Source organism: Pezoporus wallicus, unplaced genomic scaffold (assembly GCF_028554395.1).
Source record: "Pezoporus wallicus isolate ANWC-B61680 ecotype Strahan unplaced genomic scaffold, APGP_CSIRO_Pwel_v1 scaffold_6446, whole genome shotgun sequence".
In the NCBI taxonomy this organism is placed as follows: domain Eukaryota; kingdom Metazoa; phylum Chordata; class Aves; order Psittaciformes; family Psittacidae; genus Pezoporus; species Pezoporus wallicus.
Genome location: NW_026636264.1, coordinates 2,527,517 through 2,555,301, shown reverse-complemented (window position 1 = coordinate 2,555,301; position 27,785 = coordinate 2,527,517). Strand labels below are relative to the sequence as shown.

Below are 27,785 nucleotides of genomic sequence, written 5' to 3'. Positions count from 1 at the left end.
TTCACAGATCAATGTACAACTTTTAAAGTCTGTATCAACAATCTTGTATTTCCAGTTTAATATTATCATCATGAAGGTAGACAAACCAGACAGGATCTGGTGGAATCATCTACTAGCACATGAGCAGTTCACAGTAATGAGGGCAGAAACCATGTGAATTTTATTTTTTGATTTAGGGTAATGTGATCTGCATGGATTGTGCAAGTGATTTTGCCCTCTGGACCTCTGTACTTGCCAGAGAAAGAGAACTGCTGTACTAGTTGCTAACTGAGCAACTAACTTCCAACAGGAAGAGTGCTGTGATGTTCCTGCCAGTGGCCACTGTTAAATCCTGCATATCCTGTATGCTACAGCGCAGGGTCAGACTCCACAGAAGAGTAAACAATGCTGTTTCCTAGAACAAGAGTGTTTCCGCATGGAGGTGAACAGTGATAAGAGTTCTGTAAACCAAACTGGTTGCACCAGAATGATATAAAATTACTGAATGATATTGCATTAGAATCTGGGCAAATTAAAGTTTAACTTTGGTAAATAAAAAAGAAAGTATTTTTGATTCAGCTGTTCTGTAAACAGGACAAACTCCTCTACATGACAACATTCATAGCAAAAGAACAACAGACTGCTTTAGAAAGGACTTTTCCCAGTTTGCTTCCACAATTCTTTGGCTCCTTTAATGCTTTCTCTTTTCACACACTTCCAGTAACCTTGAATGCCTTGCTGCTGTGGTACCTGTTAATAAATTTAAAGTATGTTTAGCATTTATACAGAAATGACTCTGATTCACAGACTCTGTAAATGTAATATGTCATGCGGTGCTGCTGCCTCCATAGTTCACATGCATAATAACAAATTCTTGGTGGCAGCACTCCTCCCAGAGTAAGCAGGAAGGAATATTCAGTTTAAAATATAAATTCCTTCTATTCACTATCTCTACTTGTGTTTCTACAAGCATTAAGATAGTTGTAGCAATCAGCTGTGGTATTTAAAACAGTGATGTCAGCTTGTTACCCTCAAACCTCGATGAATTCGGTTCCTCAGGACTCCAAGAAACTCGCTGTGGCTGAGGCAGTCATCTCCATCTAGATCAAAAATCTTGAAGATGGTATCCAACACATTATCTGAGAGCTCCTGTCCTGTTGCCACCTTCACTGCTCTCTTGAACTCAGCTAGTAAAGACATAATATTAAATCACAGGTGACTGTGAACTTGTAAAAGAATTGGAAAACACGTAAGTAGCAGAATTCTGCACAATTTACAATGTCTCATGGGTATCCTAACTGGAGAATTTGGGATGTGTGAACTAGTAAACTATTATGAGGCCTCAGTTCATGCATTCTTAAGCTTGCTTCATCTTTCAGAACACTTAATTATATGATAAACTTCTGAAATGCACTACTCAAGCAACAGAGTGATAATTTTTGCTAGAAAACTCAGCAAAAAAGCATTTGTGTGTCCATGAAACTTCAGTTGCATTGCTCCTGTATCTACTATATGGAAGGAAGCAACTTTCCTCCTCCAAATCTTTACTTTAAAACCCACTTTACTACTTCACTACACTGTTTGTTTTTCACAGCCATGATTGAATAACACTACATAAGCACACAGAGAAGGCAGTATGGAGAATTAAAAACAATACAGCAAGATGCTACAGACCCTGCAAAAGAAGAAAACTAGTGTCACTATGAGGAAAAAGCTTTGTTATCATGAACTGCTACTAAAGCACATATTGTCTCAATAAACCCTCCCTAATCTAGAATTTAGATTGGACTGAAGGCAGCTCTGTGGAGAATGACTTGGGAATACTGGTGGATGAAAAATTGGGTAAGAGCTGGCAGTGTGCATTTGCAGCCCAGAAAGTTGACTGTACCCTGGGCTGCCTCCAAAGGAGTGTGTGACCAACAGGTCAAGTGATTCTGCTCTCACGAGACTCTACCTGCAGTACTGCGTTCAGCTCTGGGGCCAACAACACAAAGAGGGACAAAGACCTGCTTGAGCGAGTTCAGAGGAGGCCACAAAGATAATCAGAGGGATGGAGCACCTCTCCTATGGAGACAGGCTGAGAGAGTTGGGCTTGTTCAGCCTGGAGAAGAGAAGGCTCTGGGGAGATCTTACAACAGCCTTTCAATGTATAAAGATTTATAACAAAGAGTCCTTTTTACCAATGACTGTAGTGACAGGACAAGGCAAAAGTGTTTTAAACTGAAAGAGAACAGATTTAAACTAGACATAAGGAAAGATGTTTTTTAATGAGGGTGGTGAGGCACTGGAATGGGTTGCCCAGGGAAGTTGTGGCTGCCCCATCCCTAGCAGTGTTCAAGGCCAGGCTGGACAGGGCTTTGAGCAACCTGGTCCAGTGGAAAGATGTCCCTGCCCATGGCAGAAGATCTGGAGTAGATAATCTTTAAAAGTCTCTTCCAACCCAAACCATTCTATGATTCTACGGTTTAGTCTGCTGAGAGGGGTCCAGCATATGATGGCACATTAGAACTTAAAAATCAAACCGTTTTGGGAACTTTATAATTTTATTCATTAAATAGAAATAATTCAGAATAAAGAGCAGCATAATAATTTTTGAATTCACCATGCTATTTTGGAATACTTTGGTATAACTTATTTATATTAATTCCACAATAAATATGCATTTTTCTTTTTAAGAAAACATACAAGAGGTGTGCAGCACTTACCCCGTTTAACAGGACGATTGGCTACAGTAAACATCTGCATAGCAATAGAAAAGTCTTCCAGGTTATTTGTAAACTTGCAAAAAGTCTTGAATTCTTCCAAACTGATATTCTAGAGTATCACAGAATTCAGATGACATATGATGAATAACACATTCAAAGCCCAGTAAATCTATTTCATTATATCTGTTGGGACCTAGTGTTTGGGTGTGATTACTCATTGTCAGGATTTGTATTTCTCAGTTGGCAAATTAACATTGTTGTTATCTACATAAAATTCAAGGGCTGCAGTAATTCTCTTTGAAACTAATTATACATTATTAGATACTCGTATTGAAATGAAAACCTGTACAAACAAAGGAGGAAGCAAAACACAGCATGCTTTATGTACCAACCTCTCCTGCCTCAATTCTTTCTTTCACATTCTGCCAGTAAATTTCATTGTTTTCTTCATCAGTGAAGTAGAGTAACCATTCTGCAAAGTCTTCTTTTCTCATGACGTTCAAACCCTTTGAAAACTGTATGAATTCCATTTCTTGAACTTCTGTTTGCAGATTTTCCATGAATCTAGGTGTAAACACATATTATTCAGCAGTTGACACTTGCACCACTACATCACTATTACTACCTTAGCTACTAAATGTGGTAGACACTAATTGTTAATCACAGATTCTATCAACATCATTGTTTAAAATGTCACTGGTTTAATTTTACCTGTGTAAGCAGATGTTTCCACGGGTGCATTTCTATAATGACACCAGTAGGGTGCTCTCTAAGTCTTGCATTGATGGCTGTTGCTAAAATAGTTTACAGATACACTTGGCATCTAGTTTTTACTAACGTTTAAAAATGTGCAGATAATGAGATAAAATAATTATTGTTTATAATAAATACATGAATAAAAAAGGACATGGTAACTAAAGACCTGACACATGATTTATGAAATTTCATATTAGTAAGAGCTGAATGACAAGGTTGGAAAGCGCCTAGAAAGATGAGGCCCTAATACAAAGGTGAAAGAAAACAGGAAACTCGAAATCATCACTGCAGGAAAAGATGACTAAAAGCCTCAAAGACTATGACTGCAAAGAGAGGTTTGGCAAATGAGTTCTGCGATCACTAGAGGATGGATTAGAGAGGATTACAATTGACATGTGCAAAGTTCAGAAGAGCACAGAAAATGATGTTGCAGGTGTTTGGAAAGGTAAGAAGAAAGCTGCCTGAAAAAGGAAGGGGTGAACATCAAGGTTTTTAGGAGACACCCATTCTTTTAGGAAGAAGGAAAAAAAAAGTAGCATGAACCAAGTAACAACCTGCAGGCACAACAAGAACTGTAAGAAAAGTTGTAGTTTTGAGTGTCCTCAGTTTAGTCTATGTGGTCTTCATCATTTTTTCTGAATAATATTAATTTTGAGAAAGTAAAAAACAATACTGTATGATCCATTTGGTAATTTCCACTTCAGAAATAAGGCAGTCCAAATATAAGTGATAATTTAGAACTATAAAGGCTAAAACTGCATTGGTGCTTGCCAGAATTCCTTTAGCACTTTGAAAGAACCCTGCTTTATTGAGTTGCAAAAATTATTGACAGGAGAGAATGAAATACTCCTATACTGGGACAAAGCAATTAGTGGGGGAACAGTTAAGGGTCTTTGTAGCAAATATGCGCAGAGGCTCATTTGCTCAACAGTATTTGCACAGCCTCACTGGGTTTGAATTCTTTCCCCTGACATTATGGCAGTTTAGTCCACACAGCTATCTTTAGCTCTTTAATGAGATCACTTGGACAATTAATAGCTCAAAGCTCTGCAAAGTCTGTAAAGGGTTAGCTGAAGACTGCTGTTGCAGCATAACTTCTCTCTTGCGTATTTTCCTGTAATAATTAGAGCTGCACAAGCAAGTAAAGGGCCAACAAATGCTTTACACCTCAGGTCACCCAGGTAAGTGAAAGCCTGACAGTGGAGGTGATTTTAAGCTTCAGGCTACAGTTTTGTTAGGGCAATACTGAGGATGGTATGATATGCTCTCATGTATTATATGGGCATTCTTCCAGTGGTTACAAGGCTCCCACAGTTCAGTCAAACATTGAGGTATATTTCTCCACATGCTGCCTTAAGACCTGGCTCACTTTCAAGTCCCCCGACTTTCCCTCTCACATGGGATGAAACACGGAAGGACTTGTTTGTGCCACCAGTGTGAAGGGGAAGCCCCTCGTTTTACAGACCAGTGAGAGCTTGCTTATGCAGCTTGCAAACCGCGCTTCAGCTTTCAGACACAGCCTCTGTCCATGTAGCTCATGAGGTGACCACAGCCTCCAGCCAGCCCTGCAGTCAGCATGTGCTGGGGAGATGGGCCAGCATGGCCTGGCAGGAGCGATCCTGCCACACCACCCGCAAGAGTCTTCCTTGACCACAGAGTCACGGACTGGCTTGGGTTGGAGGGGACCTTAAAGCTCATCCAGTTCCAACCCCCTGCCATGGGCAGGGACACCTTTCACTAGACCAGATTGCTCAAGGTCCCATCCAACCTGGCCTTGAACAGTGCCAGGGATGGGGCAGCCATAGCTTCTCTGGGCAACCTGTGCCAGTGCCTCAGCACCCTCACAGGGAAGAACTTCCTAATACCTAATCTAAATCTACCCTCTTTAAAGCCATTTCCCCTTGTCCTATCACTACATGCCCTTGTAGAAATCTCTCTCCAGCTTTCTTGTAGACCTTCCTTAGGTACTGAAAGGTCTCTCTGGAGCCTTCTCTTCTCCAGGCTGAACAAGCCCAACTCTCTCAGCCTGTCTTCACAGAAGTTCTTCAGCCCTCTGATCATCCTGGCAAGGGAGGTTGAGCTGCAGGGGGAGAGTACAGCATGGATCATGCATGTGGACCAGGCATGGAGTCAGTAGAGCAGAGAGTGACTAGGGCCACTCGGCTGCATTTTGGGAGTGGCTGTTAAAGACAAGGAGTAGATGGTATCTGGGATGTGTGGCTTGTGCTTGGATGGAGGTCAGAGACCATGAAGAACAGTAACTGCATCTTTGACTGTTGTTTCCAACCCATGTAATGTCTGGTCTGGCAGAGAAGCTGATGACAATGAGGTCACTTACAGAAACATGCCGAACATGTGGATGTAGAGAAACGATACACCATGTGTTTTATTTTCTTGGCTTTTAATTTATGAAATGTGGACACTTAAGGTCTATTATTGAACGTATGAGTTAGCTATCCTGGGGAGCTTTAGTGGTCAGTAGCCACAGGTGATGCCAAAATACATATTTTTCCATCTTTTCTAAATATTGCATTTCCTTAAACAAATGAGCCAAAATACATATTTTTCCATCTTTTCTAAATATTGCATTTCCTTAAACAGTGACCTGCCCTCTAGCCATAGTCATTAAAGGCAAGACAGCTGAAAAACCAAGCATTTCTACATGCTGAGGAGGGGGCAGGTGGCCCACCTAAGTCACACACATCAGCCAGTGGCCAGGTGCAGCAAAGCCAAAGAGGAAAGTGAAGGGTTTGGCTGTGACATTTTTGATGTGTTCTTGCTTCTGCACCTTCTTCTACTTTGACAACGAATGAAGTCTTGTATTTCTCCAGCCCCACTGGGGGTTTTCCACTGCCTTTCCCCAGACTGGGCTCTTGACCTCTCCAGTTGCTCAGGGGCAATGATTCTGCACCGTTCCCGTGGCACAAGAGCATCTTGTAGCACTATACACATTAGGCAGGGGAGCAGAATTACTTGTTAGGTACCAAAAAATTAAGATATTTCACTTCAACTTGTAGGAAGTGGGAAGATTTCCTTCTGTACCAAATGCTATCTGGAGCAGCAGCTGAAATGTTCAATTTAAAACTTGTATGTGATTGTCTCCATATTACAAGAATTAAAAGAGTATGAATAATCACATCAGCATTCTAGGTCACTCTTATTCCCAGATCTGAGAGTTCAAAATCCTAATTAGTTCTTATTTTAAAGTTATTAAAAATAACTTTCTGGTTAGGAAGCAAAACTTGATACTTAAATGCCAAGACACCATTAGGAATCACAGAATCATAGAATAGTTCGGTTGGAAAGGACCTTAAGATCATCTAGTTCCAACTCCCCTGCCATGGGCAGGGACACCTCACACTAAACCATGTCACCCAAGGCTTCATCCAACCTGGCCCTGAACACCACCAGGGATGGAGCATTCATAACCTCCCTGGGCAACCCATTGCAGTGCCTCACCACCCTTACAGTAGAGAACTTCCTCCTTATATCCAAACTAAACTTCCCCTGCTTAAGTTTTAACCCGTTACCCCTTGTCCTGTCACTACAGTCCCTAATGAAGAGTCTCTCTCCAGCATCCCTATAGGCCCCCTTCAGATACTGGAAGGCTGCTATGAGGTGTGCACGCAGCCTTCTCTTCTCCAGGCTGAACAGCCCCAACTTCCTCAGCCTGTCTTCATACAGGAGGTGCTCCAGTCCCCCGATCATCCTCGTGGCCCTTCTCTGGACTTGTTCCAACAGTTCCATGTCCTTTTTTATGTTGAGGACACCAGAACTGCACACAATACTCCAGGTGAGGTCTCAGAAGAGCAGAGTAGAGGGGCAGGATCACCTCCTTTGGCCTGCTGGTCACACTCCTTTTGATGCAGCTCAGGATACTTGCTTTTGTACCTTCAGGATCATGGTGTGTTGAGTTTCAGATGGAAATTCCTTAAAAATTTATCCAGATATTAGGAAAAACCATACAGGAATGAAATTCCTGCTCTCTCAAAGTCAGTGGGAGCATGGCCGTGAACTTTTAAGGGAGCCAGAATTCTACTACAGGAACAGGATTCTGGTTGTAAATGTGCTCTGCAATTCAAAAATAATTATGCTGGGAATACTCTTATGCTATAGTAGCTTGAAAATAAAAGCAAGCCCTGAGTTTCCAAATAACAAAAAGGAAAGGTAAATCATAAATTTATAAGATGGGGAAGAGGCTGGGAACAGACAGTACTTTCTTCAAGATAGCTTATTTTATCCACACTCTTTAGAAAACACTCACTTTGAAGGCCAATGGCCAAATCTATTACCGTGTTTCAACAGCATCCAGAAACCTTATCAGGGTTTATCCCTCATTTTGTAATGTGCTCTACTATAGAAAGAGGGAGTCTCTCAAGATATTTTGGCAACTCAGCTTTAATAGAAGTGAAAATGCAGTAAAAGTGGGGACACCTCAGGAATGCAGCTATTCTCCCTCCAACCTTAGAAGTGCTAGCATTGTATTCCTTACAGCACAAGAAATACAGAATGAAACATAAAAGAAAAGGTTAGGGAAAGTTTTCCTTCTTATACCTCTTGACCTGAACTGAAAGTCTGTGCAGAAGTTTAACACTCTACTACACAACTGATCATTTCTTGTCGCACTGATTTATAGGAAGGAAATTTAACAACAAAGACAAGGGTGGATATACCACCCAGGCATTTGTACTCTGCTTTGTCTCCTCTTTGGACACTGAAGTCCTTTTAAAGACTTGATAACCTTCCCTGTATCAAAACGCTATTGCAAAACAGCTTCAAGGTTGCCTTTTTGCAATCTTTCAAAACAGAATATAGACAATCTAATAAGGGCTTGACCATTAACCTTTAGAGAACATTTAGGTCTATGCTTGTAAATTCAGTTTTGCAAGCAGTAAGACAGTTAATCAATCTCACCATTTTCAGAATTACAGGCAACACCCTCTGATTCCCTATCTTCAATGTTTCCAAACCAAATCAAACAAAACTACTCGTTTTCATTTATAAGCACTCTGTAAAAAATAATCAAGGTAATTCTTTGCTAAGTATACTGGAAAGGAAGAAACAGATTCTTCTTAACAGCTTTACTAAATCTTTTGGGAAATATTCAGATTCATTTATGATAGGAATATACAGTCATGTATATTCCTACGTATACGTGGAATATACATGTATATACAGGATTTTATTCCCATCTCTGCTGCCTCACTGTCTGATCCTGGTTGCATGAGATGTAACCTCTAGGTGTATTAGGGCGTTCTCCCTATATATATACACACAGTTACAAATGTAGGTACAGAGACAAATAAGGAGGCAACCATACTTTATTTCTGCAAAGCACTTCCAAATACCTAGATGAAAATCACTGGAAATTTACAAGCTACCATCACAGCAAAACCACTGCTGGCTGACGATGTTATCTGAAAGAGTTCCTACAGTCTGCACTGGTGCAAACACAGAACAGCACCAGAAAAATGTCAGCACTATCACTGGGGTTCAGCTTGGATCATTCTGGTTTCTTAAATGAAAGGTTTCAAATGAAACATACCAAGCGATTCAAAATACTTAAGGAAAGAAGCAGGACAGGTAGGGAAAAGGCATGTTTTGTGTATGGTCATACAATCTGTGACCTTCACACTAAAGCAGAAAATAAAAATGAAACCACAATTAAAGAATATTTCTGGTGCAAAATTCTATTAACTAATGGGAAGTTTGGAAACAACAAATCAGGTAAGAAAATGCCATAAACTGGATTTGAAATGTTAATTTTCCTTACATAATTAAACAATGTCCATTGTTTAAGCATAGCAGGAAAGCCATCCCAGGAAAACAATGTAACAGTCAGAAAGGTTTTGAATATTCTTCACATATTCTCTGCACTTTATTTTTTTTTTTTCCCCTTCAAGGAGACTGTGAGAGATTTAAGCTTGCTTGGGGACAGATTACAGAAAAAAATCACAGCAGTTGTTAAACTGTTTAGTGAGTGAATTACTGTCTCCTCTTTTATTTGGGATTAGACACACTTAAACAAGATCAGTAAGGGACTTTTTTTCAGGGGGAAAAATACAGTGGCTGTCAAGAAGAAATATCTGCTATACCTAGAAAATGAAATAGTTTTCTACTCAGAATAAAATATAGTATATACAGTATAGCTGGAAATTAAAGCACAAGTAAAACACTTTTTGGAAGGAAAAGACCAAAAGTCATTTATGTCTCACAAAACAGGGGAAACCTATACAAAAGAATAAAAAGCCTGGAATCCCAGACAACTTCTGGCTTCATGTGTGAAATCTGACAAGATTTCTAAGATGGGTCCTGGTATTAAGATGACATTGGTGTTGAGGTGGTCATCTGAAACAGAAACTAGCTCAGATCTTCTGAGAATAAAATCTCACCTGGTTACAGCTTCTTCTATGAAATTTACACTTCTTTGTTACCTGATTTTATGCTTTCTGCATATTGTTTTATTTTTGCAAACTGTCACAGGAGAATAATGATTTCAGCTGCATTTGACTAGAAGGCAACATCTTTACTAGTGCAGTACATAAACATATCCCAGAATCATTTAGATTTAAATTTCCTAACTTCTGCCAGGAAAACAATCTGTCACTTTCAAAGTTGTGAATTATTATTAATAATTATCATTGTCCTTATGTTAAGGACAATACAACTGGCAAGAAATCATGTGGCAGTCTGACACTGAACATACGCTCTTTGAGTCCCACCTTAAGATCTCTGAAACTACCTTGTTACTATGGGAAAGACGTAAGGCATAGTTCTAAGTGGTTCCAGGAGAAGCTGCAGAACAAAGTGGGAGGGCCACCACTTCTGCTCAGCAGAGAATGAAAAGGAGCAGCTTTGGTTGCTGCTTTGACTATGTTGTAGAGAACAAAGACCTTGACTGGTGTCCCAAAATACTTACGCAAAAGTTACTTCTTTATTTGCATGTACTCAGCAGCCCAGGAATGGTTGAAAAGTGATCCGATACTCTGTTTTGCACTCTCATTCTTTGGTAAAAAACAGCTTGAGGATTGTCCTTGTGTGTATCGCCTCTCTATGCTTTCCCAAGAGCCATGCACCAGCTGGAGGCAGATGCCACACTGCATGCTTAACCATTTTCCGCCCCCTATAGCCATTGCGCCTCCTGTGTTCCGGGTAATAGGAAGGGAGGCACAAGAGCTGGCTTACACCAGCTCCACATTTCCTCAAGAGATGTAGACAGTTTCCATTTTTTTTTGTGCCATCTGAATGCAAAGAAAGGTAAATTAATTGCCCTAATGTATTGACTGTGGCTGACTGACATCTTTCAAATGTTTGGACTGTGGGCTAAAAGGGTTGGACATCACTGGTGTACATGCAGATACAGATGGTTGAACACTTCCAAAAGGAAATGTCAGCCAAACTGAAAAGGGGGAAGCACGAAGAAAACACATATAAGTAACGAGGTGAGAACACTAGTCTCAGCTTTCTGAATTCCCATGTAAGTACAGTGAAATGCCACAAAGAAAGCATTCCTTTTTCTTTTTTTCCAGTTTCGAGTTTGCTCCACAGCGCAGGAGTATCTGTGTATTTAACTAATGTGACAAGTTTTAGTGTGTCCTAATCAAGCCTAATAACCCTTACTTTCTAGTAGGTACTACACTGATCAATGGAAAAGCTTTCTAGGCAAGAACTTGGAAAATGATAAAAGCATTTACCATCATTATTTTCTGCTTTTGACAATGATCTATGTCTGTACAGCTCATCAGTCATCTCTTGTAAAAACAGCATGGCACTTTGATCAAACAGCCAACAATAGCTTCCCACGTAAGGTAAAATGTTATGAGAGGCCATCAGATAGAAATCACATTTTCTCTGAACAATAGGAACCCAGAAAAGATGTGCTTGATTTACTTGCAAATAAAATCATGTGAAAGGTGATATCTTCACAGAGTTTAAAAAGACAGTGATCCTTTTATTCACCTTTCTGAATGTTAAACAAACTTCACTGTCATGTTGCAACTGAGATGGAGTGTCTATGCAGTGATAAAGAGGCACATTCCAGCTCCACGAAACCTAACTGCCAGTGTTGAAAAATTACCTGCATTAAACCTTACACTTACCCACAAATTTTAAGAGCAAGATGTGGGAGTTTGATTTTGATTACAGGCATCTATCTGTGTGGTAGGCAAAGGTCTTTAACCTATGTGTTCTGAACGTACTAGGTACATAGTTTCATCAATGTCATGCCTCATTGGGTCAATGTAGGATTTTATCTAAAACCCGAGGCTTTTCAGTTTACACTGTATATGCAAACACAACCTTTTACTGGTGCTCTCTGCCTTTTGTTTCATTGAGAGGATCTATGGTATTTATAGAAAAGGGAGCTGGAGACATCTTAAATTATTTTACTCAGATTCCTATTGAACCAAGGCCTTCAAAAGAGAAAGGTTGTTTATTTAAAGACTGGTGTGTGCCAGAGACAGTGGAGCCGAACACTTTTTAGTGTCAGAAAAATCGCTACTCTTCCTTTTCTACTCTAGCTTTCCCCAAACCTCTGCTTATTGCAACAACATTCTTTTTCAAGAGGGCTGACACAGATTCTCTGCTTCTGAACATAAATTAAACCACATCATCCTAATTTATTTTTGCAGTCTGTAAATGCCTGATTATTTTTGTAGAAAAAGTTAATACTGATGTAGATAATATTCTCTTGATGTTGTGCTACAAGATGTGTGCCAAGACTCACACAGGTATTGAGGCACTTCCATTTATCTCAAAGAAAGACTGCATTTGGATTCTGGGCCCAAGTTCACATAGCAAGATGTATCTGTAGTTCATACTAAGAGGAGTAATTGATTTCCCAACAGAGAGTTTTTACTAGTTACGTTGTGATGCTGTGTAGATGGTGGTCATCATTACTGATAGAAATAAACATTGGAGGAAAGAATCTCATCTAATTAAAACACTAACACCTGATTATCTGGTTGGGTTTTCGAGTCAAAAGTAACCACAGCAGAACTTCATACTCTGATGTAGACAAGGAGTACAAGATCTTTCTGACGTGTATATGATATATAAACTGAATGACTCCCTACACCAGTCTTAGAATTTTCTATTAACTTCTGATTTTGAAAAGCTTACAGTGAAATAGAAAAACAGATCTACATTTCCAGGAGTGATGGCCAGTTGGTATTCCACTGCAGTTTCATTATAATGTGGTGTTTACCATCTGGCTCAGTTCTCAGTTCTGACATAAATGCCGTAAAGTGTCTGCATAGGCCCGCTGCAAAAGTATTTCAAAGGGTAAAGGAAAAAGCACAGATAAAGATTCAACATAAGCTGGAATCTGAAGCAAGCAGAGAAGTTGCCTGTAGCCTACCATGATATTTCTAATGAGGAGGGGGTACCTCACCTCAGAAAAGCTTTTTTAAATGATTAGTAGTCACTTTTTTGGTGATCCGATCAAGAAAAATACTCATGAATCATTTGTCTTTAAGGTATGTCATCACGCAGCTGCCAGGAATGGCAGTCTCAGCTCTCATGGCTTCCAGTCCTATTGCTGTTTTGGAGTTACTATGGTACTCAACTCCTGCAGACAGCAGATTCCAGGAGCCAAACTAGAAATTTAATAATGCAAAATCATGAATAATCTCCTGCTTCAACTTTCTAAATTACCTGCTTTAACTTTCTGAATCAGCTCAGTGTGAGGTCAGATTAATGCCAGTGTTGGTGCAAAGGAGACGGGGTAGGAACAGGACTGGTTGCTGTTAGGCTTGCCTAGCTAAAAAAATACCTGAAAAACTCAGAGTAGCGAAGTTTTTCCTTTCCTTCTTTTCCAAAGAAATGTACCAGCAACATGGTATTAACACCACAGCTTTCCACTTCTGCTCCCTATAAGACAAAAAAACTGTATGATTAATTATTATGTATTTTTAATATCTATTCATTAACAAATCTAGCAATATTTACTTGAACTAGAATTTCACAAGAGCTATTTGCAATTTAATTACTGTTCCCAAAGCTACCACACTGGATCTCAGAGCTGAATAATTCTTCCATATCAACTGGTAACCGTGTATTCTATGTTCTGCTTCAAAATGCTCTGTAGGAAAGATGAGTACAATTTACAGCCACCTTTGGTGAATTTTATCATTAGAACTGAGGAGGTTGCTAGCTAGATCTTTAAAAGCCTTTATGCTTAGGTGAATACAGGCTTGAAATAAAGTTAACATCTTTGTAAAAAAGTTTTTACTCAGATATTTCTAATTTGTTACACCCATTAAAAACATTCTAGGAAACACAACTAGAAAAATACATTCACAGTGCTCTGTTATGACATGGACTTAGAAGGCTTCTTGCACATTTTAAATGTTAGTGACTTTTTAATATATTTTTTAAATCTGATGAAGAGATTTCTGCAGAAACAGGATGCACATTATTTCAACTCAACAGCATCTTTAACAAGCCTAAACCCACACATAATGCTGGATTGCTGTTCTATTCTTCTTTCAGCACTAGCACTGGCATTTCTTTGAATGCAACAAAACACTAAGCAACATGAAGAGAGATTTTTTTTCCTCCTAAGTCCGGAGGGATTTCAACAAACTATTCTTATGACATCTAAATAGCTTCTGTGTCTTTTATCTGGTTGAAGAGCTAAGATGAAAGACAAGAGTCTATTCATAAGATTTAATACTAATGGTTATTTAGCTTTCAGCATCATCAACAACAAGTCCCATTAGCCCACTGTGTGTTTCATGCTTACTGCATATGTGACACAGTTATTTTATAGTTAAAGAGGTAACATGCCTCATTTCTACAGGAAGCTACAATTCACCAAATGCCAGTGATACGAGTTATGTATGAGTGGACATAGAAAAAAAAAACTTTTCAAGCCATATGCAAACTGTACTTATTGACCTTTTATCATTTAACTGCAGGCAAGGAATATTTAAATACCCACAAGATCCATCCTTCTAAAGTTTAAGCACTTCAGATTACCACGAAGAATGCTGCATAAACATCAGTATATGCTTTTTTGAAAGTCAAAAGTCAAACACTCATGTATGCTTATCTGAAACTCAAACCCAAACTATTTTTGTCAGAATGTAAAGTTTTCTAAGAAGAAACAGAGAAGAACCCATTTATTTCTCACTGCAGTGAGATTCTAATCTGCTTTCTGTGGTTTTTGCTTACACGTTTAAAGAAGACATGAAAAACGCAAGAAATTTATTTGCTGATGTAATGTTAAAAACTGAACTCATGATTATGCAATTTAATGCTTGTAATTTAATGACTCCATATTAAAATCAGTGTTGTACTGAAAACAAACTGCAAAATGAGTTTTAAAACAACCTCTTAAAAACTAAGTCTGTGACAGAAAAAGTTTTTTTCTTCTGTTCATGTTTCTTTAGTTATAGCTAGAAGAAGACATACAAACAATACCTATCTTATCTTATCTAAGATGACAAAGCCTATCCCTGGATTTATAACATATATGCACCTATTTGTTGGCTACCCTCTTCATCAGTTGAAATTCCAAAGTGGAATTGGCAGATGTCCAAACACCATGTTAGTGAGAGTTAAATGTACTTTAAAAATACAAAACAGTACATTTTTTTAAAATAGAATATGCAGTAGGAAATCACAGAGACTACAGCTTAAGGGTAAAATTTCGAAAAATTGCTTTTCCTAGAGTTAATGCTATTAAACTAAAGTACATGTTAGTACATAATTCCTTTTTGTCCACAGAATCATTAGGAGCTTTTGCTGCTGAACTGTATAAATTAGTACCGACATGACAAATCTTTGTTAGAAGATAATGAGAGCTCTATTAATATTTCCAACACCTCACCCTCCTGAGCTTAAGTAAAAGAATAACTTACATTTGGAATGTCTCTCTTGGCAATGAGAATGAAATGGTAAACTAATCCTGGAGCTGTAAAAAGCACCAGACTGGTAGCTCTGAGTTACAGAGCTACTAAGTAAATTCAGTGAAAGTCTGTATTCTGGTGTATCTGGTAGCTTCAACCCTGGGAAGGTACACTATAGCACCCTTCTGGGCTGAGTGCTTCACAAAAAGCTGAGGCACACAGAGAAGAAAGGATGGCGCTGTTGTAAATCTTACCTTGATACAAGCACAGGATGGGCAGGAAAGTGTAGCTCAACTGGGGAACACAGACATATACCAGGGTCCAGTGGTTCAGACAAAGAATCCCAAAGACCAAGCTCTGATGCCACACAAGTGGCCTGAACATGTGTGCACATATTACAAACACAGGCTTATTTTCCTACAGTAATGTTAACACGTCATACACTTTTCAAAAGCACCATGAACTATTCTATGATTCTATGAACTGCTGAATTATGCCATTATTCCCTTTTAAGCAATATCAGATAACACAACATTTATTTCCTTATTACATTACACAGACTGTTAACATAGGAGCCTGATGCCGCAAACACTGAGTCACAGGCACAGCTCTACCTAATCCTGTAGCTCCCCACTGAGCTTTTGACATCCAGGACCTGATACTGCAGCAAGTAGCAACACGTGCCAGTAAGAAAAAACTTACCGTACAGTGAGACGGGATTTTTGGAATAATGTACCTAACTGATTTTTAAAACTCGTCTGAAATGTTAATAGACTTACTGTCTCTAGATTCTCACCATCCCTCCTTGCAGGATTTGCCTGCGGCATGACTGAAAACCATTCATCATGATTAAAATCTGTAATAAGTTCCTTGTTCTCTTACTTGCTTCCCGGGAGATGGTATTTGCTGTGCAATATCTTGTTTCAATAGAAATTGTAAAAATAATGCATTTTTTGGATTTTTTGTTGTTGTTAAGATAGAAGGGGAGTGAATAAATGAAGAACAGGGGCAGAAAACAGAGGAGGGTCAAGGAGACCAACACCTTAGTTTCTGTCTGCTAGTGATGTCCCAAATCTTTCCAAAGGTAAGACTAAATATTTGGAAATTTTTCTGAGTCCATTTCTCTGAAATGCACTTTGTTGTTTAGCTGCTAGGCCAGTCAGTGCATCATGCCAGGCTTCTATAATTGAAGGCAATATAGGCTTCAATCCAAGCAGTCTAGCCTCAAACAGTGAAAGAGCATCAAGCTTTCTGCCATTTTGAGAGCCTCCAAGATGTTGGGCTATTCCTACAGCGCATTTCTCGGATGAAGGTTTAAAAGATGTACCCATTATGACATTAATCCTACCAGGTATAGCCAGTCAAAAGAACTGTAAAAAGTCAAGCTAGTGGTATGAGGAGATCCAGATCTCAAAGGCAGTGTTTTTTGGCAAAGCCCAGACAGTCTTATGCAGGCCCCAGATCGAAACAATTTACCATTTTACAATGAATTGGCTTTAATCATGCAAGTGATTAAATTTGCACTAAAGTTTTTAATGTTTTGCAAGGCACTTTCTTACTAGGTAGGATTCAGGAATACATCAACTCTGATACAGAAGGGCTAATGTGCATAATATTTTTCTACAGAGGGTATAGCAGACACTATCCGAGAAGTCCCGTGGTGTATTTTCTAAACTAAACAGCCTATATTCAGCATTCAACAACATGCATAATTCCCATTACCAGGGATTAGTTGTTTTTTAATAACAACTAATGCCATGGAATTGCTATGCTGTTCCATTAGTGCCTTTAGCAATGAAGAAAATGTGACTTCCTGGACCTTCCCAGCTTTCAGTGCATCACCCACAGTTTTGCACCAATTCATAAGGAAGTACAGAATAACAAGTTTCCAGCCAAATGGGCTAAGGCTAATTTGGGAGCAGATGCTGCAGGAGATACTTTATGCCAAAAAGAGGAAGAGGCTGAAACTAGTCTTGTCGCCAGCAGGCTGACTGCATCATGCAGTCAGGGAATGGGCACTGTTGCACTGCGAAGCCTGAGACTGCCTGACCTATGCACCACTGGTGCTGGGTAAAGCAGCTTCCACACACAATTGGGGAGAGCTCCTCTCAAGAATTCAGGCCCTGCCTTCCTGTCATGTCATACTTTATAAATATTGATTTCCCCCCAAAATAGGGCATCTGTAACAAGGACCCCCCTCAGGAGGTGCGTTCTTTGAAGGACACTCTTTTGGTTAAAGTGGACTTGGCCCCAAAGGCCACACATGCCCATCCTCAGCATGTGTAAACCTCCTTGCTCTGGGTACTAAAACTGACTTGTGGACTGTGACCAGTTCCCCCATGTGGCTGTCTGAACACAACTCCAGGCAGTCCACTTTCAGGCTGGCATCCCAAGTTTCAGTAATCCCAAAATGCCAAATGAGTAAGATTACATGCACCATTTCCAGTTTATTCCAATTCATTTTACAAGCCTTCAGAGATTAATGACCAGATTCTTTCTGTTTTGATTTAAAGAGTAAAGCTGTTAGTGCGAGGCCCAAATCACGTGTCTTCCCTGGCCTTTCAGGAGCCCACACTGTTATCTGGCTTCTCTATATGATTCAAAGTGCTTTAGACCAGGTTAAGTACCAGAGATTAAAGCAGTAGCCTTGCCGCACACATCTGTGCAACAGAAAGCAACTGTGACCAGAGTGGACTTCCAGATTAATTCCTTGTGGGAGAAACTTCTGATATCCAAGCCAAATTCAATGTACTTGCAGAATAGGTATCTAAAAAGATGTCAGAAAGCATGCTTGTCTCTCTTGAGGTTATAATATCATCAGATCACATAGAAAAATAATTTCCTTGTCTGTGAGGTAAACAGCGACCCTGCAGTTTTTTAATAGCCTAGTATTTTGATACCACAAGACTTGATTCTTTATGGGGTTCACATGGTTGGAGAACTTTGAGGCATGTAGGAATACTGCACTGCTCCTTGGTTTAACATAACTAGAAAGCTCTTCAATGAAATTCAATGTTAATCTGCTGATATGAAACACACATTTATGTCGTAGAAGACAGGTTAAGAAAAAAATGCGCATTCCATTTGAACTGAGAGGTGACAAGATTAATGACACACTCTTTTGGGGAGGGATATTAATTTTGGTCTTGGATCAGATTCTTGCAAAATCTGATGTGCTGCACCCTGACACAGAGCGCACTGGAAGAGTATAGCTCTCAACCACCATATTCCTCCATTCAGTTCAGGCAGTCTTTAGTTACTCTGAGCCCAGGGCTTTGCAGACTGTGAAGCTATAGGTAGAAAATTTTAAACTGTTTAGAAATTCTAGGGGTCAGTGGACAGCTTACAATGGCCTGCACAATCCCTGTGGCTGACAAGATGCATCACAATGCTGCACTGTCTGAAGGTCCAAGTGTAAAACCTTGTGCTGACCAGCTAAGTTGTGAGTCTAAAACTATACTGCTTATAGTCAGACAAAATCTGAGTTCAAAAGCTTTCAGTTTAAAAGAGATTAATAGCTGTGTCCCCAAGTACTAGTTAAATGATTAAAAAAACCCATGTAAATGAGATACTTCATATGAAAATGTGCTCATTCTGGAATCTAGAAGCATATGTTTACCCATTTGGAAATGAGACGATGCATGTATTATTTCCCAACATGAATTCCATTTCAAGAACAAATACAGAACATTTTGTATTGTCATTCCTTTCCTAACAATAGCTAAAATTAATTTCTAAAGTTTAGTCATTACACAAGGCATATTAAATTAGAGGTACTCACACTACTCGATAACTCATCACTCTAAATTTAAAGTCCCTGATCTGGACAGCTGGGCTGTGCAGTAGATACCTGCAACCATTACCATTATTTTCATTATCAGAATACTAATGCACTTAACATTATTAGAGTGCCCTTTCAAGGAACTCAGGTCAGTAACAAACGCAACTGGTGTTGTTCACTGGGCAACACCTTTTTCAGAATACACCCAACTTTTCTAGCTTGTTCACTTTCCTCTACACCACTTCCAGGCAAGGAATTTGCCTCTCCTCTTCCGAGAAGCATGGTCAAATGCTCAGCTGGGTGTCTCATATGAAGCAGAATAGTTCTGCTAGGAAGCCAGACGCTGCATTTACTTTGAGGAATGAGGAATGCATTTCCTTTCCTATGAGGAAAAGGGGTGAGGCGAGATAGTCATTGCATCTGTTGATTTCTGCACCATTTTCTCCAGTCTATCTAGAAAGAACCAAGTTGCCAGTCTTGCAATTCTGCCTGCATCTCTCCTTCACTGTCTGCATGCCTGTGCTATGAGTAAATCAGATTGCCTGCTCTGCAAAAGTCAGCAAGGAACTTTCCAAAAGACTGGGCCAGTTAAGGCAGGACAGATTTTTTCTGTTTTCTCTTCCAGCAACAATTATAATACTGGAAAAAGAAAATCCCTCAACTGAAATATACTTACTTGGATAACCAAGTCCACTGCAATCCAATGCAAGGGCCATTACTAGGTGGTGAAATTTTCAATTTTAGATGTGTCTCAGTAAAAGGGGCAGAAATACAAGCACCCTGGGAGCACATCAAACTAACTGCTTTTTCTTTTCCTTGAGATATAATATCTCAATGAGTATTAAGTAAAAGAATGACTGGGACCTCCACCTACACACTGTACAGGGAACACACCTGGATATACCTGCCAGTTAAATGAAGTTGCAGACTACCATTTAAATCTTATTTTCATAAGTCAGTGACATTTCCCATCTGGTATCACAAACTGCGATCACTTTGAAAAACCAGCAAACTCATATGCACATTGTGAAAGTGCTGTGGAAATAAGGAGTTACCCCAAACATCAAACTTCTGTTGCTGTATCTCAGCTTTCAAAGAACATAGCCAATTTAAACCCTATGTTTTTATGCTTTATCTGCTTTGCTTGAAAGTAATACTATAGTTATTATAATGCCAAAATTACTAAAAATAACGGGTAAAACCATATGCACTGACTATATCCTATAGTCAGATTCACTGCTTATAATCGGCTTCTTTTGTGAGACACTGAGACAGTAAAGAAAATAAAATTTAGAAGAAAAGCAATAATTTGGATTTTGCAAAGTACAAATATGGAAACCCAAGAATTTCAAGACAGCTGTATTCCCTGAAGCTATTTAATTCTTCTTTTCAACATACTATAATTCCATTTATAATTTGCTAATAAATTGTATTTTATTTTTTTGCTTACAATAACTTCAGATTTTTCTCAATGGAGAATTCTGAAGGCAAAATTTAAAGCAAGGCAGAAAACAAAATAGAGACATTCTAACTCAGGTATTTAATTAGCTTCCGATAAGCTTATGTGTTTATAACTAAGTCTGTCAAACTGTATCAAAAGTTCCTCTGGAAATTTTATACTATAGCTGTGCATTCATGCAGAATAAAGATCCTTTTTCTTTCACTGTCATGGCAGTTAAGTCTCAATTGAAATAGGTTTTGAGGAGTAGACAACCCTATTAATCCTAGCGATTTTAATCTGGTGACTGATGAAAAGATTCAAGAAAGGGGATGGTTGTTAGTCAGTCAAACAATTTTTAACTGAACTCTGGACACATATTCAGGGAACAAAACCATTATGCATCAGGAGAAAGTTTTGTTAATGCCTAGTAAATATTAAAGGCATTAGAATAGTGCCACTTCCATTTTTTCTCCCCAGGCAGGTGAAAAAGCAAAGAACATGAACTGAACCAACTCTTCACAGACTGCTGATGCACCATAGGTTTATAAAGTAGAGTCCTATATAAATTCCTTACTGAACACTACCAACATGTGCAGTCACTGCCTCAATGCCTAATTTTTCAGAGTTCCTCATCTCTGTGCTGACTACAGACTGATGAAGAGATGGGAAATGGCAAAGACCCTATCTGTGAAGAAGGCAGGTTGCAGTGCCAGGATTCAGGGGAAAACAGCCAAAAGAGAGCAGGTAACCCTAACCCTGCCCCTTTCACTGATGAGATATATTTGCTATTGCTAATGGTCTTCAATTCAGTGAAACTTCTAACCTAGCTGGAAGATCATTCTCTAATATTGTTTCTTCTGGGCTGCATCTACAACATTTCCTTTCTGGAAGCAGACCTACCTAAAGTAATCCTTCCCTTTGTCACCTCAATGACATAATTACATTTCAGACCAACTCAGAATAAGCTGATATTACTGCAACAGCAGCACTTAGGTAAGTTTAAGGTATCAATTTCTATTTGGAAAATCATATTTTCTTATCTGGCAATACAGAGTTTTTTTCTCAGTTCTTCATAAACAGAAGAAAGCAGATACTTACAGAAACTAAATAATGGAGTGGAGGATTGCTACACAGTAATGAAATACATTAATTGCATACATTTCATCAGGAGATTCAGAAGTGACGAACGTTTTTTTTCCCAGTTAGAAAGCAGCTGACTAATCATGCACTTTCATTTAATTAAAGCACTAATCCTGATGCTTATATGCTTACCTAAAAACTGAAAAAAATAACAAAGTTCATGGGAAATACGACAATGCCTGTGTAAAGAAAAATGTATCTCTATTTCATACCTGAAATATTGTCTCATCTCCAGCTGTTTTCAAATCATCTTCCTTCCCAATGATTCTCTGTAGCTGTATTTGTTAAAACATGAAAAAAACCCAACCACAGGAAAATTACAAATTTGGTCTTATACATCTCTCCTTTATCAGAAATTTGCATTAATTTCACCTTTTCTTAATTACAAGGTCATTATGCAAGGTTCATGACAAAATATTTGCATAGTTAAGGATGTTTTCCTATTCAGACACACTTTCTCCTAGGTATGTCTGTGGTTAATAAAACCAAGCAGAGCATATGAACATAACTCTTGTAGCCCACCACTCACTCTTTTTAGAGGATACTTTCTTGCACTAAAAGCCCTTTGATCACTCGATAAGATTTTGAAACTCACGGGTGTAACATAAAGGGTCATTTCAGAAATAAAAATTATCCTGTGATTTTTATGCTGTCCTCCTAGACAGCTTTACATAGTCTTGCTACAGACATGATCTTCTGGACATGAAAAACATACCTGTTCAATTCAGGTACAACTAACAACAAAGAATAATTTAATTACATAAGAAATGTATTTTCAGAACTGTCATTATTCAGAATGTGGTTTGAGTTTTCCCTCCACCCCATAAATAAATGAATTTTGAATGCTGGCTAAGTACTGAAATGGCTCTGTCCCAAGTAGAGCTTAAAGGTAATATAAAAAGTGCATTAATTTGCAGAACCTCAAGTATAACCCAGCTGAAAGGCTTCTTCTAATGTATTTTAGCTTGAGAGGTCAACACTGCCCCAAGAATGAGTGATTCAAAACAGCACAAGGTACACCTACCTTTCACAGACCTTTTCATAAATCCTCAAAAGGACAGCAAAAATGAAAAAACAAGGGACTTACTACATTTCAGGTATAGATATGGACATATGACAATCACTCTGGATTTGGAGACTTTAGGAAAGATGCTTTTAAAGCTCAGGGTTTTCAAAGCTTCTGGTTTGCTTCTCAAACATTTCTGAGTGATTCCTCACTTTGCCAATTAAAACTGGGAAAAAATAATCCATGACCAAATTTGCATAGGCATCATTCTGTGGGGTTTTCAAATCTCTCCTTAGGGCCTCTTTTTTGTTTTAATGCTGTTTAGAGAAGCAAGATGGGCTTGTAAAGCAGTAAGCAGGACAAAACCCACCAACAGTTCATGTTGCTAAAGATCTTCCCTTGGCCTTCAAATTTTGACTACTTCACCTGTTCTGTTTTTTTCGTAAGCCTCAGATTTTGAGTTCCTCAGGACAGCTACTTTCTATTATTATTTTTGAATGTGCCTGGACCGTATTTATCAAATACTGTAAAAAAGACAATTAAACAGTATTAGTTCTTCCAAGTTTCTCCAAATTTTTTTTATTTTTGATCACTCAGAGAAGAATGTACTAGTATATTAAAAGCATTATGATTTCCCTCACAGCAAAATATCAATATAGAACACTGGATAAAACCACAAGTGCTTTATAGAAATATTACATTTTTTCTTACCTGGAAAATCCATCTTTTACTCACACACAAGAAACGCAACTGCAAATACTTTCCCAACAAGAGAAAATATGCCTTTTTTTTTTTTTTCAGTTCTGGATTTTATTTTTAAAGGACTCTTAAAAAATCTGCAGAGACTACTAAAGAGCACAGACACATGGTATCATTCTTCTTCACAAGTGTTCTGGAAGATTTAGTTTATTGTTTTCTTACATAGTATATAAATCCTTATAGAACTTGATACTATTTCCAGTAGTTTGCAGGTTTTTGCCGGCACAGTGCAGCAACAGGGAGAATAATTCTGCCCTTGAGAAATGGACTTGTATACAACTGTTCTATGTAACATTTATCTGTATTTAATATTTATATCTGTTCATCACTCAAGATACTAATGGCTAATTTGGCTAATACAAAGATAATGAGACCTATTATGCATAACTGATGCCTCTTTGCTAATGACATATTAAGAAGCAATCTTTTCTGCAGAAGACAAGAGCTGTCAGAAAGGCTGTGTCATTCTTAAAAAAAAAAAAAAAGGTGATTTTACATCTTCCAGTTGTCTGAGGGGGATTAGTGCTTGCAAATGCTCTACGACCGCAAGAGCTATTCTGTACCAAACCACCACAACTGCTGGCAGTGGCAGGTGCTGGTTCATTCAGCCCTAGATGAACCTCTGCAAGTTTTTTGTGGTAACTGCTGCCCAGGACAAGTGTATAAAGAGTCTACAAAGTTTAAATCACACAGCTCTTATATGTGACAACAGCGTTACCCTAACTCCATACCCAATAGTTTTGAATATATATATATTTTATATATATATTAAAAAAATAGTTAAGATATATTTTCCTGAGATGCCAACTGGGATAAGATAAATGACAGATTATCCAAACAACCTATTAACTTGTTAGATATACAGCAGCATCCTATGATGCGTACATAACTAGCGTATAGAGAGGTTAACGCACATACATTTTTCCAAGTTAGAATCATAGAATAGTTAGAGCTGGAAAGGACCTTAAGATCATCTAGTCCCAACCCCCCTGCCATGGGCAGGGACACCACACAATAAACCATGTCACCCAAGTCTCCATTCAACCTGGCCGTTCTTATGTTCCAAAAATTCTGTTTTTAAACCTAACCTATAAAAATCAAGTTTTACTTTAAAATAGTCACTATTTATAAATGTTAAGTATACAGTCATGTAAGAAAACTCATCTTTTAACCAGCCTGCATCCTGTGGGACTTCTCTGATGATTCTTATAAGTTGACAAAGCAATTTATAAGTTTTTTTTACTGCCCTATATTAATCAATACAGCCCATAAAGGAAAAGCAAAGTAACAATCTATCTAACTAGAATAATCTTAATTTAATTTGATTGCCTCTATGGAAATGAAATTATTTTTAATGATTTGTATAATGTTTTCACCTCTAGCTTTGATGACTAAATGTTGTTCATACTGGCTTATTCAATTAGAGTTACATGAAATGGGTAATGTATATTAAATATATGACATACTGTACACCTCCCCAAGAGAGCTGTGCTGTATTTCTGCAAGAGTCTCCTTATTTACTTAACTGACACAGTACAGTTTAAAGGAAGTACTGCTAGCATGGCATTGTGGTGCAGAGGCACCACAGGCTGAATACATTCACTTGTGTTCATGAACTTACTTTCCCCGGTAATGTTTTGTATATGAACAATACATCCATAACAGTGATCAGGGCACAGCTACTCTGATAACAATTCACTAGGACTGTACCAGGTTTAGCAGGTTAAAAATAATGGCTTTGGCTAGAATTTGATTTCTTTCAATCATCAGAATAGTTAACATTTAAACAGAGAAAATTCTTCCAGCTGAAAAGATTTTGTGCAGCAACAAATGAGGGCAAGGTATCTGCAGGCTCAGTTAGCGGCTTCTGGGAACACTGTCTTGGGAAATAGTCTATTTTCAAGTAGTACTACTATGCCTGAAAGCATTTTTACAATATTTTAAAATATATCGATTGTAATCTTGCTAAAAGACAATTCACTAAAAAACGGCTAGCAGTGCAAAACATGCTAACAGCAACTGTATCATTTATTCACTGTTTAAGGTTATGAAAGTACACTTAAATTCTTGGTAATTTCTCTATCAGTTGGTGCATCTTTAGTTTAGATTCTATGGTTCTCCAGAGTTGTTGCATTAGTGATCATCTTTAACTTTATCCTAGTGAAAGAAAATAATTTGTTTTCTAGTAGCCATTTCAGCTTCTAATAAAATTGTCTCTCTAGTCACCCCCAACATGAATGGAGGATCTGAATTAAGCGGAGGGAGTCTATTAGAAATTACATTTGTTAATTTTGCATTTGACTTTTGACAAGAAGTATTTAATTAACGCTCTCCTGTTAAATACTTTAAAGTTGAATAAGCTATATCATTAACCCTATTCTTCTTTAACACATCAGAACAAGATTTTCATTTTTTTTTAAGCATCTGACTTTCTGCCCTATATTTTACACAAAATATGGTAAAAACTGCTGTTACTCTCCAAAGTATGAACGGGTAAAAAACCTGTTTAACAGCAAACAATAAGAACCAAGAGAGGATGGTAAATTAAAAAAAAAATATAAAATAATCAAAATAGTTAGAAAATAAAAGACTTTTCCAGTTGATTATTCATATTCCCATATTAATCATGGGATTAATTGGTGTACACCAACTGCTACTTCCCCAATAACAAAGTTTTAGATAAAAGTCAAAGGTAACATTTATAAAAGTGGATTCAAGTATGATAAGTACTTCAGCAATGCTTTAGCATGTGCTTCTATCCTATACAGTATTTTTGTAGGTATGTGATCATAGATTGAACTGAAAAATAGGCTTGAAGATTTCATTGAATCTTCATTTATAAAATTCATATGCATATGAACACACATACCTTAAAGAATTCTTTCTTTTCAACTTGTTCATTGCCATCTGTATCCAACATTTTAAAGGCAATCTGAAATCCAGTCTGGGGTTCTGCAATAAATTGCAAAAGAACTTTACTGTAAATACACACACACTCACTCTTACACTAGTACTTAAATATTTGATGCAAAAGGAATACGGCCTCCATTGCTTTGCATGTATATGAAATTTTTAGTAAACCGTATGTACCTCCTCTGAGATAACCAAACTTCTTTGAGCACCTTTTTGCTACCCTTTCAAGGGATAATTAATGCAATGGCAAAGCAAGAAATGCCAGCAGTGCCTAAGTGCAACCATAAATGTTCATCTGATCCCAACAACTGTAAAAATGTCGTATGTCCTATCCTGGTCTTAGATATCTCCTATAGATGTCTCCTTAATCCCACATCACTTCTGAAGTTGAGCTCTGCTTTGTTTATTGGAGCTCGTTTTCAGGTGAGAAGACTGGAAAGTGCTTTGAGAAACCAGTAATTATTCCCAAACTGCCTGAAAGAGCTAGTGTACCCCTCAGGTAGTTCTTGCATGCATTACTGTATGCCAGTATCTGCGGTCTTTCCTAGTCTTCCCCAGCAAACAGACCAATTCTGTAATCGTGGCCAGCTCTCTCAGCTCCTGCTCCTGCTGTGTTAGCCCCAGGCCTTTTTTTCCTTCCCTTCACCTTCCTCCCTAAATGTACTCAAATGTTACTGAGATGTAATAAACCACTCTTTCTGGCCTTTTTGGACAAAAGCATGTTTTGTATGACTCCCATCAAGCTGAATTTTTTCCAGGAATTTTATACAATTTTACCCTGCATTTCCTTCACCAAATGGATGTTTCTTTTCAACACAAAAATGCAATGAGTTTTGAGTCCTGAAGGCACTATAAAAACACAGTGTGTTTTGAGCTCCTTCCCACAATTTCCTGATCTTGCTTTGCTTACAGGAGGTGAACTCACTCATTAGCCAGCCCACACAGGAACAGCATGCTGCTGAAATATAGTTACAGTTCACTACAGTAGCAAGCACTTATCCCAGTAATTTCTGGTAGCAGGTGAATTAATTCCACAACCCAGTCAAGTCAAGCATTAATATGAAAGCCACAGACTTATTGTTGCTAGAATATATTCGTGTTTCCAAGAATAATGTTGGACTCATGAGGGCAGTGAAGCAGTATCTCTAAAAAGCTCTAATGCCTTTGCAGTTTTTCTTTTGGAAATATTTTCTTCCAGCTCCATCCTGTAAAGTTGTAAGTCTTGTTTTTTTTTTTTTTAAGGGAATCTTTCTGCAGAGGAAACAACTTAAAGAGATATCCCATTCCTTTTAAGTGATAACAAGTTGGTTAAAGTAAATAGTACTTTTTCATTTTAGATGTAACTACATCTTCATCAGACAACTAAAGCTCTCTGTGGAGCAACCCTGTGATGCAGGGATATTTTATAAATACCCTTGCAATCTGCAGAGCAGATCTCTTCCCTGACAACTGG

General features: G+C 38.2%; 1 protein-coding gene across 2 annotated transcripts in view; it reads right to left on the bottom strand.

Annotated features, from left to right (window-relative positions):
• Nucleotides 1–494: 494 nt before the first annotated feature.
• Nucleotides 495–27,785, bottom strand: part of MICU2 (mitochondrial calcium uptake 2) — a 139,986-nt gene continuing 112,695 nt past the window's right edge. Inside the window, exons 6-12 of one of the 2 annotated variants that reach the window (XM_057399638.1) lie at nucleotides 26,289–26,371; nucleotides 21,867–21,929; nucleotides 13,213–13,310; nucleotides 3,077–3,248; nucleotides 2,685–2,793; nucleotides 1,009–1,166; nucleotides 495–729 (exon numbers count right to left, since the gene is read on the bottom strand). In XM_057399638.1, coding sequence (XP_057255621.1) covers nucleotides 625–729; nucleotides 1,009–1,166; nucleotides 2,685–2,793; nucleotides 3,077–3,248; nucleotides 13,213–13,310; nucleotides 21,867–21,929; nucleotides 26,289–26,371 — 788 coding nt within the window. In that variant the 3' untranslated portion in view covers nucleotides 495–624. The remainder of the gene's footprint in view (nucleotides 730–1,008; nucleotides 1,167–2,684; nucleotides 2,794–3,076; nucleotides 3,249–13,212; nucleotides 13,311–21,866; nucleotides 21,930–26,288; nucleotides 26,372–27,785) is intronic. The other variant, XM_057399639.1, reaches the window with a different exon arrangement.